This window comes from Euphorbia lathyris, chromosome 1 (genome assembly GCF_963576675.1).
Source record: "Euphorbia lathyris chromosome 1, ddEupLath1.1, whole genome shotgun sequence".
NCBI classification, from domain to species: Eukaryota; Viridiplantae; Streptophyta; class Magnoliopsida; order Malpighiales; family Euphorbiaceae; genus Euphorbia; species Euphorbia lathyris.
Genome location: NC_088910.1, coordinates 74,903,606 through 74,917,808, shown reverse-complemented (window position 1 = coordinate 74,917,808; position 14,203 = coordinate 74,903,606). Strand labels below are relative to the sequence as shown.

Sequence of the window (14,203 nt, the reverse complement as noted above, 5' to 3'; positions counted from 1 at the left end):
TTGAAAATATAAAAAAATATTTTATTGCATTTAATGCTTATATGTAACCCATTTATTTAAAACATATCTCTATTTTATATTAACAGCAATTGTTAATAATCAATCACTAAAATCAAAATCATGAAAACCTAAGAGCAGTTTTTGCCTGTTTGTAATCTGTTAAAAGAATCCCTTAATTAATTAATAGCTTAATACATTACTTACCTTCTAAACTTGTTCAAAAAGTTTGATTGGATCCATGAACTTTCAAAGTATCACGATAGCCCCATAAACTTGTATAAAATGTAATCAATTAATCACTCGATCGTAAAAAAAAGTAAATTAAATGCGAAAAATATATTGCACGTGTCTTATTACATAATTCATAAAATAGATAAAAATATATTAAAAAAAAAGTTTTTACTTGTCCAACTATAAAAAAAAAAATTCTTTTCTAATATTAGAATCGCATACCTAACCTTTTGGTTTTTTAAGATACGTACAATATATCTTCCACATTTAATTTATTTTTTTAAAACCAAGTGATTAATTGATTATATTTTACATAAATTCAAGAAGCGAACTGAACATTTTATACAAGTTCAAGAGGCTATTGGAATATTTGAAAATTCAAAAAACTTGATCTTTGAACAAGTTTCAGGCAGTTGATATATTAAGCCTTAATTAATTAATTAAAACCATATTCTATGTTAGTATTTCAATGGCGACTGCTAAGTAGCATTTTTAGACTGATTATACAAGTAGTATGCTAACCTCACCCCCACAAACAGACATCATCATATCTACAAACATGAGATGGATACAACAAAAGATTACAGTAATTACACATTAACCATATTAGTGAATCAGTAAAATGTTCATTCTATTTCTACGTCTGAATCATCAGAATTCTCCTCTGATGATACATCTGATCTTTCTTCCTCTTCTTCTTCATCCTCGCATTCTTCTATTCTCACAACTTTGTTGGCTGTCATCTTGCTTAGAGCCGCAGTCTTGCTTGCCCTCTGCGACCGGGGTCCTATGGCACCACCAACAGTGGTTGCTGGGGTTTCTTCATCAGACTCTTCACTAACATCTTCATCTTTCCTTGCTCGTCTTCTCGAGCGGCTTGGCTTTGATGATCGTGCTACTGCTGGTGTTTCTGGGATCTCAAATGACCTACCAATATCCTTTTTCATTTCCACCTCCAACCTCCCTATAAAGTCAAAGAAACAAGATAAAAACACTTGTTAACAAGGAAGAGGATTCAGACACTATTCTGTACTTGGTGTATATAATATGAACTAGCTTATGTATGCAGATAATACTGAGGCAATTATCCTCCCTTTTAGACAGATTCAAAATTTGTAAGAATCCCTTCCCCCATGCTCTAAATACATTTTTTACAAAAAAAATCTACAATTTCTTCAAATGATCTTTTCAATTAAACTTACAATTACTGTACAACATGGCAAAAGATAGCTAATGATATATCCCAAGCTCTCCTCAGGAAGAAAAGGACTTACCCAAAATCAGATCAATTTGATCTTGCAACAGTTTATCATCTGGTTGGCTATCTAACAACTTGAGACGCTCAGCCATCTGCTTCAACTCCTTTATAAGATCTTTATCTCCTGATACAGATTCAGCCACATGATTCAATAGCTGCCTGATTAGTTTTACTGCTTCTTGTTCTGATGACCTAAATTGAAGCAAGGCGAGTATTCTACTAAGTGCCGATATGTATGACCTCTCAGCAGCTGTCTTCTTGGAAGGGAAGCTTGCTACCTAAATAAAACACATGAATAACAGATATAAGAAGTCTTCAGCAAATTAACAATATCAAAACAAAGTATTTTACCAAACAATGTCCAGTTGTGTACCCAAAACTTATGAAGCTCAGGTGCAGCAAACACCAATTTTTTTTTTAAATATGAGATAAGGATGCGGCGGCAAATTTATATATAATATAACATTTAAAACATTTCCAATTAGTCCAAAATAGGCAGAGAAGTCAGGATCTAAATAATTAATTTAAGAAGTCTAAAATAACCCATGACCTGAACAACCCACAAAGCTTAAACAAATAATTTTAAAAAGTCCAAAATAACCCATGACCTAAACAAGACATAAAGCTGGCCGTGAAGGAAGAACACGAAGGAATCAGTCGGAGTCGATCGCAGTTGAAGAGCAGATGAAGGAATCGATCACAGATGAAGAACAGATAGAGGAATCGATCGCAGAAAGCAAAGAAACCAGAGAAGACAACCGCGCAGGAAAGCAAAGAAGAGAAATTATGTCAATTTTTTTAAAAAAAAAACCCCTAAATTTACCTAATTATATCAGTAAGCCGTGTCCGACACCGCCCCTCCAACCACCAGAAGTTTCCGTGCTTCATTGCCCAAAAACTAGAAAGATTTATTCCGGTATATTTAGTAGATCATGATGTAAGTACTAATTGCCCGTTAAGTTAAGGGAAATTGTTTTATTTGAAAAGGGAAAATAAAATGCAGCACATGTGAAGAATTCCTGATCTTCTCAGAGCACAAGTGCACTCCAGAAATGCAACAACTTATGGTCAATTTCCAAAATATCAACTGTGTTACTGCACAAGCAATAGATTCGATGATGGAGAAGCAACCTTTTGAAGTGGAACTAATGAGGCTGTTTCTATAAAATTAAATCAATTGTTTCATGAGGTTGCTTCTCTAGGATTAAATACATTACGTCAGCGGTAAAAGAACATAATTGATATCAAAAGCAAAGTTGAGTTCTCAAATCTAGATTTTTCTTCTATATATCAAGACACTCAATGCAGATGCCTCATCTCAATGGCATCATAAACTACCCGAAAAATTTAGTTCATTTCATGACAGCTTTGGACAATGAAAATAAACTGCGGACACTTTACTTTAAGATTGGTCAACTATGAGTTTCAGGAATAATATTTGAATAGCTTTAAAAAATCAGTTGTGAAAGGTCACCTCAGCAGCAATTCGTATTGCAAGTCCCTCCTCTCCACATTCAAATGAAGGTTGCAGAGCACTATCTATAGTTTCTGGTAATTCTGCACTTTCATCTTTGTTTTCAATTTCTTTAGCAAACAAGGGGTCCTGCATCATTTGTAGCATAAACCTTGATGCTTGAACTGCCCGCTTACGCATGTTAGATACTACAGAGGGAGCCCCTCCACAATTGCCAAAGATGCCTGGCCACATGGAACGCATGACTGGAATAAAAGCCTTAGACAAACATTTCTGCATTCGAAGACAAATAATTATAACATCGAAAGAAAAAGTAGCGGAGCTTCAAGAAATTATCCCACTAAAATGCAAATGTCAGATACTCTCTCATGTTATTCTCTTGCCTTATGATTGACAGAGAGGGCAGGATAATGCTCGAAGAATACAGATAAACATTGCTTCAACCTGGTGACATAAACAGCAAACAAGTCAATAATTTCTGTACAAATTATAGTAGTAAAAAAGGATAGCATGAATGAAGTACCACCTCTGCAGATCTCTTGTTTCATTGCTAAAATACAAAATAATGAGCTTGGCCAAGAGCAAAGGATGTAAAGAAGTCGGTATGCTCGGATACTTTTCACTAAGAAGAAGAATCTTAGCAAATCCCTCACCAAGAACGCTATGCACCGACTCATTTTCATCATATTCTTCAGACTTTGTCCAATCACTTCTATCAAGGCCCACATATAAGAGATCGAGTAATTCGCTATTAAAAATAACATCGTCATCAGAAAACTTCACATGATCACGTTCCATTTTGCCATTATTAAAGTGAGACACAAGCCCTTGGCCCAGTGCCTTGTCAACTTCCTGGTGCCCATGCCACATGACAAGATCAATTAACCCCTTGCATGCCATTTTGCTAATTGGAGCAGTACCCTTAACAAAAGAAATTCTCAATTGCTTCACTAGCTCTTCGCTAGGATTTTTCTCTAACAAGCCGAAAAGGCCAAGGCACCTAATGGCAGCCCTCTGCACGTCCAAGTGAACATGTTTCGTCTGCATCCACAGTTCAACAAATAGTTAATCTCTTCGAGAAAATGTTTTGAGAAACACTACACTGAGACAAGCCCAAGTACAAGCATATGCACAAGAAACCTTGTTAAAGATCAAACTATTTATCTATGCTCTGTTTTCTGTTCTTTCCTTATGACTCGTTTATGTTAATAAAGCCAAAAAGCACATGTGAACAAATTTACATCAGACATTACCCAAAAGCAGACATTATGTACATTAACCAGAATCCTTACACATCGAGGAATGATTTACTGTTTACCCACCCTAAATAAACTCTACTTAGTATCACAGAATATATGCAAGTTTGATTCTTAAAGGACTCGAGCATTATTTCTGGCAATGACTAATGGAAAACAGGTGTGGAGAAAGAGAATGAATGCAATATTCATACCCCAGGAAGTAATAAAGAATGCAGCAGTTCAGCAGGTTCAATAGCTTTCCCTTGAAGCCAGTGCATTGACTTTGCATTTTCCAAAAGAAGACTAGTAACAGCAAGGCAGTGCATCCACTGTACGAAGTCTGCTGTTCTCTCCCTGCAAGGCCGGCCAAGCTCTTCAATAACACCAAGAACGACTTCTTCAAATTCACCGGGAGCAGCATGGACTTTACCAGCCAAACTTGACACTGCATCAGCCCATTCTTTGTCACCACCGAGGTTTATGCCATCTCCTATAACAACCTGGTTTCCTTCATCATCAATTTCATGATCAAGTTGTTTGTGCAATAGTTCCTTCACAAATGAGCCAGCAACTTTCCTACTGGAAGAATCAGAAAAATCAAGCATTGCACCAAGCAACAGCAGCTGTCGAGTAGCAAAACGATAATTTGTTCCTGAAAATATGAAGATCAAATTAGAACATGCAGTAGAAAATAAACTCATTTAACCAATAGGATATGACGTACCAGCATCTATATGAGCTTTGACCAAAACTACATAATCAGAAACAGTTGCAGGAAGTATTTTATCTAGAAGGTCATTGTTATCTGAAGCTTCAGCTGCATACACTGCAGCTTCAGTGCCCATTGTAGCAGCAGCATCAGAACCTTTTTCCTATGCAAAAATCATTTTAGTCAAAGGACATAATTCCATAATAATATATTTAAGCATGTTAGGTTTGTTGTGCATATAATCACAGATCAACCTAATGCCATAAACCCTTTGGTGGAAAGTTATACCTAAATATTAAAATGAGAATAAATTTTCAAATACCTAAAGTACTTCTCACGAATGATTCATCAGAACTTCTAATAAATAAATATGCTTATCTGCAAACTTCACTACAGACTTCAGAAATTATTCATCAGAACTACTAAGGATTAGGAATTTACCATAGTTAGCAACAATGACTTGCACCTATCATCTTAGGGTTGTTAGATTGAAATGCAAGGCAAAAGTGCAATCTCATATACAATGAAGAAAATGATAAGCTTCAGTGTAATGGATGAAATCATTTCATATCCACAAATTAGGAAAGAGAAGGTCAATCAAACATCGTTTCTTTCAGCTTGGCAGGAGACCTAGTATCTAGCCTATTGCAATCCCAAGGAAGTCACATAAAAAGGTATTGCTCTCCAAATATTAATATTACTTGGAGAAGAGATTTCTCTTACAAACAAATGCTATCAGAATTTTAATTTAAAATCTTGAGATGGCATGTTAAGGACTAGACAGCAGAAACTAGTCAAAACTATACCAAATAACTGGCTTGCTGTTTTTTTCACCAACATGTCAAATCTCAGATTCAAAAGACAGTCCTTGCAAGGGTGAAGATCTTAATAATCCTAAAATACGCTTTACTAATGTTTCAAAATATATTTGAGATGCAATTGTCTCTTGATTCAAAGAATTGCTCTAGCCATCATGCATAAAAACATTGCTAGCCCCCATAAGTCCCAAGGCATAAAAATGCAAGTGAACTATTACATTTAGATTACAAAATTGGAGAAGTTCATGCAACGTACTTTATGCTAAACAACTTTGCTACACAGTACTATTACTATTAGTACTTCAGTATTATTGACAGCCAAACCAAAGCTGAGATTTTACAACCAAGGCATGTGGAGTTACTGAAGAATTGATTAGTTGAAAAAATTTAACTATTTCTCAAGACACATTGACCAATTTAGTTTAGATAGGAATAAAAAGACTTCCCCTCGATCGGCAAGCCTCTCTTTAGCAAGAAATCTTAAACATGTTTACCTTATTGTCAATGCCCCAAAAATAAAAAGCAAAATGCCATCAGAGGAAATGAAAAGTCAAAAGGGAGCAGCAATAAAAAGCAAAGCAGAATTTACGAAGGACTTACTTGTGCCTCAGTCTGCAAGTGCCTACACACAATCTTCCAATAGAGAGCAAACTCTGGCTCCATTAGCTGGATGCTTCCATTGTAATTTCCTGATTCTCCTGCTACAAGTTCCATAATACATTAGGATGATGATTATAGACGCCATGCAAAGATGAATCCATTGCATGTAAAAGAAAAAAGAAAAAAACTCCAGTAATCCCAAAATGAACCCTATATAAGAGTTGATTGATAGAGTAAGAATCCAATGAAGCATTTTGAAATTCACAAAAAGTGCTTGGCACAATAAGTAATTGCAATTTCTTATTATTTGGAAACTTGCAAAACCAGTTGAAGTGTGACAAGAGCACAAAACATGCAAAGATTAATTTTGTGCATGTCGACAGGGTAGGAATTCCCAACATAACCCTATATATTAGATCAATATTTTGAAATGTACACGAATTACTTAATACCATAAGTAATTGCAATCATATTATTTGGGAACTTTCACGACCATTGGAAGTGTAAGGGTGATTATGCCTTCTTCAAGAACATTTGAAAGTACAAAGAAAAAATGATAAATAAGAGCAAATTCATTACTTCATTTCACTAAAACCAGAAGGACATGTACAAATTCATTGTTCACCATAAGATCTTCCCTCCAACAACCTTATGTAACTCCACATGCCCCCTCAAACCCTCCAAAATTCCATAACTGATTCAACTACTAAGAAAATGTTGAAGCATTCAAGGGAAGTGCATATTTAACCAAAGAAAATATTTCAGTTCAATAAGTTGATGGGACAATTGACCAATTGACCAATTAATATTAACTAAATCCTCAAGATACTATGGCTTAGCACATAACTTTGAGATGTAATTAAGAGCAACCGTATTCCAATTTCAAGAAGTAATGAATTAAAGACCAAATGTCTTGGTGATGTTTAGTAAAAGATATGTCAAAGAGAATTGATGCTGTAAGCTGCATTGCATTCAGGCATGCATAGAATTGAAATTTTTTTACTTAATTTGAAATTATAGTTAATATTCATTTTAATTGGAATATTTTGAATTTTACATTTTTTAATTTTTTAATATTAAAGGTAGCGAAAAATCTGATGATTGTAAAACCAGAGTGAAAGAGAAAAAAAATTCCATTATTGGACTAATCATATTAAAGCCCTCAAATAACCTTCATTTTCAGCATGGGCCTTTGATAAGTATTGCCTGATACTTTGACCATCATGTAACTTTAAAAGGCCATCTTTTAACAGAGAAGCCAACACAGATGCGCCAACTGATTCGTAGGTTTCGACATCAAGGTATTTGAGAAGCTTTATGGGGTCACCATTGCAGCATTTAGAAAGCCATTCATTTTTCATCAACTTCAAACATTCTTTTGAAACTGCTGCAGAACGATCAGCGAGGCCTCTTTGAAGAATTTCTGTCCTGAGCTTTATGCTATTTGAAGAAGAAAGAAAAATCCAATGGTGAACATTACATGCAATCAGCAATCAAATTGTAGGAAGCTATGTACTATGTAGTAAGACTGGAGCTAGAGTAGGCAATAGATAAAATCATGCCACAAAATTGACTAGACTTTGGATCACATAACTGATTAAATTACAAGCCAAAACTCAAAACTGAAGGGGGTTATATAATCATCAGCAAAAACAAATAAAAATTGTCAAAGATGTAATACAAATAGCTAAAATTTTCAACTTTTCCAAAACTACAAAACATATTACCTTAGACTTTGGAGAGGAAATTTATCAGCTAGAACACAGTATGCAGCTTTGCGGACTGACTCGCTCACATCCATGGTGTGATTAATGATAGCTAGTGAAGTTGCATTTGAAGGTGGCAAAGATAACACAATAGCCTTGCGAACCTCCTGCAAACATGCTTAAGTCAGGCTTTCTTTGGTATAAAATTCTCCATAATATGCATCATAGTCATAGGTATATGAACCCTTTTCATATTGTTAAATTCAAAGATTTTGAGTACAAAATGTTCATTCTTCCCGAAATATTACTTGTATCTCCTTTGTAATTTTCAAAAAAGAAAACAAATTTTTTGGATTAACTTAGTGAATGCACCCAAAACTTCCATATAACAACAAAAAGAAATAACTTTGAAGCAACGTAATATCTAGGATCCAATAAAACAATGAAAAAATTATGCAGCGTGGCATGGAAATTAACTGGATGATGGATCAAACAAGTCAAACTATTTGAGAGATGATGAATATATGGTTAATCATCTGCCAGCTATTTTACAAGTGTTACTTTTCTAACTTCGAGAAAGAATGTTAGAATCATGAAATTTTTGTTAGCCACAATAATGATCTAACAGTCTGATATCTTATACTTCCAATCATAGTTTTAAAAAGCGAAAGGCGAGTCAAGGCGACAAGGGCAAAATATCGCCTTGAGGCGAGGCGAGAGGCGAGGCGACGGCCTCTCGCACATGAGGCGACAAAAAATTGTAAAATCAAATAAAATTAAATTAACTCAATAAAAACTAATAGTAGTTAAGGATAGTTTAATTTCTAAACTTGCAAACCAAAATAACTTCAAGTCTAATAATAAAGTGCTAATTCTTAAATCAAAATAGCATAATATCAAGCATCTACCTAGCGTACTTGAAGATTATTGATCAAGTTTGGCAAGAGGAGTTCCATAGTCCTCTTTATGCAGCTGCACGTTATCTTAACCCATCTTTATTTTATAACCCCAGTTTCTCCTCCAATAAAGTTGTCCAAAAGGGTTTACTTGATTGTATAGAAACACCTTAGAACCTAATTTTTCTGCTCAAGTTACAATCACAAGTCAGATAAAATTCTACGAGGAAGCTGTGGGAAGCAGAAACTCGGTGGTGGAGGAGAAAAAGAGAGAGCTGTTGGAGTTTTTTGGGGTGTCTGTGTCTGTCTCTTTAATTTTATCGGGCTGTTCTGTTGTCTTTTTTATTTTAATATAAATTAGGGTTTTTTTTAAAGAAAAGGCTGACTTATTGCCTCACCTGCAAGAGGCGATCGCCTCTCGCCTCAGACCGCCTCTCGCCTGAGAGGGTGAGGCGATCGCCTCTTGCAGGTAAGCCGCCTTCCATTCTGGAAGGCGGTGGGGTGATCGCCTCTGTCACCTCTCGCCTGAGGCGACAGAGGCGATCGCCTTTTTAAACTATGCTTCCAATAAAAAAATTGAAAGGAATTTTTCCTTTTGGAAGACAGTCTATTACTAAACTAAAGTAGACACATCTAAAAGTAATAGTATGTTCATAACTGATACAAAAATATGGATTCATCCCAAGTTGAAATTCATTAGAAACCCACAGTTTAAAAACGATTAAGAAATCTAATTCTCTAAGAACAAAAATGTGACCATAAAATCCGTTATTCCCCTCAAAATCATATTGCTATTATCTCTATCACAAACACATTGGTGAATGCATAAACCTTGTAAATAATTAGTCTTAAAGAGCAGTGTTGAAAGTTTAAATTTCCATCCAACGTTTCAATAAAAAGAAGTGGATTCATTTGAGGCAATAGAAACACTTACTGTATTCTGCTCTAGAGGAAGAACCTCGAGAAATAAATCAAGGATATCACTGTTCTCACTATCATTTACAAAGCGTGATAGAGCTCTAACAGCAAAAGTACGTACAATAGAAACCTTGTCCCTGACTCTTAATTTCATGCATTCTATCACCTCATCCCAAAGATCGTTGCTGACTTCTGCATCATCTGGCAAACGCATTATGATCTACATGAGCAAAAAAATCAATCAATATAAAGGAAAACGAATTATAGAAATTAAAAAAATAATAATAATAAAGGTAATATGGATATGCATCCTACAATAAAACCACTGAAAAAGAAAGCTGCAAAGACAAAGAAGCCGGTTTTAGAGGTAATTAAGAAATAATGAATGATTAATAGAAAATAGTTGCAAATATGTACTGTTCATGTGAAGCTGATTAATTAAAGGAAGAATATAAATGTCGAGCACCAATTCATAAATCACCTCTGATATTATCTGACAAGCCCTAAACCTGGCGGTTTTATTGGCGGCCTTGGTAGCAACAAGTAGAAACTTCAAAAACTCCTCCAGAAACTCATCACAAATGGATGCATTGTTGAGGTCTCGAGTGGTAGCAAATAGTGAGACAAAGCGGATGATGCGCTCAGCAGAGGCAATACGGCGCTGGATATGAAAAAGAGGGGTTAGGGTTTTGAAGAAGACAGATGCAAATTGGGGCAGAGATGGCAATTTAGACAGGACGGCGGAAAGATCTTTAAGCTTTCGAATGTGTGTTGCGTTAGAGGCTTTGGATTCGTCGAGAATTTTGGCGACTTTCTGCATCAGTTGTCTCTCTTCTTCCTTCATGGCGTCCATTGCTCTCCTCTCTCACTGTATCTCCACTGGATAGATCTGCGTGGCGCTTCGTTTTATTGATTTTAGATTTTGAATTCAAGCGGGAGTTTGTAATAATTTTATGACAGACCACTTTACTACCAAAAAAATTAAAAGGGCCTCCAGCTCAGTACCAGCCCAATTCCAATCATATAGGCAAAAGCAAAAACAATAGTTTTGTTTGGGTGAATTACATGAATATCATAATTAAGTACAAAAATTATAAACCAAACTTAATTCTTAATATGTCATTATTCTCTATTTATTATAATTTTATATCATAATTTAAAAATTCTAGACCCCAATTTATGAATTCTAAACCCTAGAAAATATATCACAGACACATAAATATTAAAAATGCTGATTTTATTAGTTTTTTTTTTTAATTTGTGTGCAATGCACTTACATTAAAAAATAGATAAACTCTCAACCACTAGACTAAGAGCTTCATCACTTGATATAATTCAAAATCATCACTTGACATAGTTGTAAATAATTTTTCAAATATGAATTTCTGTGTAAATTTCCCTTTTGGGTGTTTGGCACTTAATTGGGATAGGGTCTAAATGTGCACTTATTATTTATTTAAGGGTAATTAATTTATTAGTCCCTATATTTTGACAAAACACACTGTTTAGTCCCTGTATTTTTAAAAACACATGGTAAGGTCCCTAACTTTTTTCTCAATGAACTGTTTAGTCCTTCCGTCTATTTGTTAGATTTTTTACCGTTTATGACTTCATAAATGACTAAATTACCCTTTACTATTTACCTTCAAACTTTAGAAGGGGAAATTCAATTTAAAAGAAGAAGCTATTTGTATGGAGAACAAGAAAAAGAAAATACACAATGCTTACGAATTTGAACGATTAAGAAGAAAATCAAGAAGAAGAACACTCAAAGTTGATTTCAGATGCATTAAAGTTTAAAGCAAATGAAAAGAAGAACGCAAATCCAAATTGACTAACAAAATCTTCATGAGAGTCTAATGGCAGGGACTAAACAGTTCACTGATAAAAAAGTTAGGGACTAAACAGTTCATCAAGAAAAAGGTTAGGGACTTTATCATGTGTTTTTTAAAATACAGGGACTAAACAGTGTGTTTTGTCAAAATATGGGGACTAATAAATTAATTACCCTTTATTTAATTATCACATCAAATTTTTTAAATATTTCATTATGTTAATATTTAAATCTGTTAAATACAAGTTAACTAAAAAAAATACTTAAAATATTTATTATATTATTAAAAAAATTATAACCAATTTGCCAAAATACATCAAACAACTTCAGTTTATCGTTCTTCCAAAAAAAAAACTTCAGTTTATCAATAATTTTTTTAAAAAAATCTTATGTGTCAATCGAATAACTATCAAATTTGCATGTTCAAATTTTCTACTACGTGTGGATAAAATTGATCTTCCATAGTTTCCATTAACTTTCCATCAGTTGAGGGAAGATCATGGGTGAATTGGGAGCTCAGAAAATGTTGTTGAGGCCATAAAAAACGTTTTTGAAGGTTGTTGAATAGTTCAACCCGTTTTTTCAGCACCAGTGAACTTTGAAAATTTTCACATGCTTCATTACAGCTTCGTTTTGCTCCATTTTCTGGAAAGCTAACATCTCGAACTTTCTGAGAAAAATGCTGGCCGTCCGAAATTTCACTGTTTCAAGTCCGTTTTATCGTTGAAGTCGTTGGACGGGTTGCTGAAAAAATAGTGCAAATTTTCCCGTGATGTTTGACTGTTTCTTTTTTTTCTGTATTTGTGATAATAACTTTTTGATATTATTTCATATTTCTGTCACATTTTTATTTTGTTGCAAGATGAATTTAATTAAAACAAATTAACTATAGAGTAAAATTTTAACCTATGCTAAAAATACAAAAATTAAATTACCCCCTAACAGAACCAATTGAAATCGGTGCAAAATACAGGAATAGAACATCTCTTTTTAGTGATGTATGATATTGACCAAAATTACCAATACCATGGGTAAAATTTATTTTAGTATTGGTCAAAGGTAATTTTGTACATTATCTCTTTTTTAATGTAAGGATAAGATCCAAAGTTGTCCCACAACGTTTTTTTAAAAGTGCATATATACCCCTAATGTAAGAAATGATGAAATTTTTACCTTAATGTTTTCAATGTGAATCAATTTTAGACTCAAACGGCGATGGAGTCGGTCTTTTGGCTACTTGTAACGTCAAAAATGAACTTAACCCATATGGACTGGACTCAAAACAAATTTTTCCCTACATGTGCTAAATCAACATCATGGGTTGGGCCAAAAAAAAATAAGATACACAAACCTTCATCTGTTTGGGTGCAATAGTACGTAGATGAAGATGGAGGGGTGGATAGTTGTTCCTGATGGTCAGGCATATCGACTCTCCTGTCTCCGCCTCTAGACCAAAGTAAGAGTATTGTTTTATAGATTTTATTATATAGACATAAAACAATATTCGGTCCAAAATTGTTAAAATTTAGAAATATTAAAGATAAAATTTCACAATTCTTACAGTATGGTATATATGTACTTTTCCAAAAAAAAGTTAGAGATAAAATTGGATCTTATCTTTAAAATATAATTTTTTTTAAATCTTCACATAAGTTTATTTTAAGGATGTGATTGGATGAAAGATTTAGAAGGGTTCATATAAAAATTATTAATAATGGTCAATGATAAATCCAAACAATAAGAGTAATTGAATGGATAAGGGTATAAAAGGGCTTAAGAAGGGCATCATAAATCGTACAAAATCTTTCAAACCCTCCAAATTGGGGGGATTTTTAGAAGGGTTAAAAATTCATTTTACAAAATCACTGTTATTCAATTTCTTTAATACATTAACCATTTTTTAACTCTAATAATAAACTTTTTTTTTTATTCTCTTTTATCCATTGTAACTAAATTGGATTGGATAGATAAACATGAATTAGGATTTATCTAATTAAGTTATTAAAATAACGGTTACTATAGAATATTCTTTTGTATTTTCAAGATATATATTTATTATGTATTCAACTTCTAAATACACCAAAATTCATTTAATGTAATCATAAATTCTTTTATATTTTCTATATCTATATTAATTTTTTATTTTTTATTTTTTGAAAAGATATCTGTATTTATTATTTTGACAGGTTATTTGTAAATGTGTTAGTAGCAGAATAAAAATTACAAAGAACCTGTCGAAATAATACAGTTACAAATAACCTGTCGAAATGATAATGTTTAAGTCTGACAGATAAAAGTTATACACAAAAAACTGCATACAACCCGTCAAAATACAATTAACTGCTTTATTTTATCGATTAACTTCTTTGGAATATTTGATGTGATAGTCAAATAACTGTCAAATCACTAAGTTCAAATTTTCTGTTGTGTAAGGTGTAAGGATAAAATTGAAGTTACTTGACATTGTTAGCGATAAAATTGCACAAATTCATAGTTACGGGTAGAGGTGGCAATTTCTGAC

General features: G+C 33.6%; 1 protein-coding gene across 2 annotated transcripts; it reads right to left on the bottom strand.

Annotated features, from left to right (window-relative positions):
• Positions 1–663: 663 nt before the first annotated feature.
• LOC136202289 (uncharacterized) lies at positions 664–10,737 on the bottom strand. Of its 2 annotated transcripts, none has more exons than XM_065992805.1 (12): positions 10,330–10,737; positions 9,865–10,068; positions 8,056–8,201; positions 7,500–7,768; positions 6,329–6,429; positions 4,926–5,073; positions 4,414–4,853; positions 3,490–4,004; positions 3,347–3,407; positions 2,964–3,236; positions 1,506–1,767; positions 664–1,195 (listed from the first exon to the last, which is right to left on the bottom strand). In XM_065992805.1, the coding sequence occupies exons 1-12, from the start codon at positions 10,699–10,701 to the stop codon at positions 858–860; spliced, it is 3,129 nt and encodes a 1,042-aa protein (XP_065848877.1). In that variant the 5' UTR covers positions 10,702–10,737; the 3' UTR covers positions 664–857. The 2 variants fall into 2 exon arrangements, with proteins under 2 accessions (XP_065848877.1, XP_065848887.1); XM_065992815.1 differs by having other exon boundaries at positions 6,329–6,426.
• Positions 10,738–14,203: the final 3,466 nt, after the last annotated feature.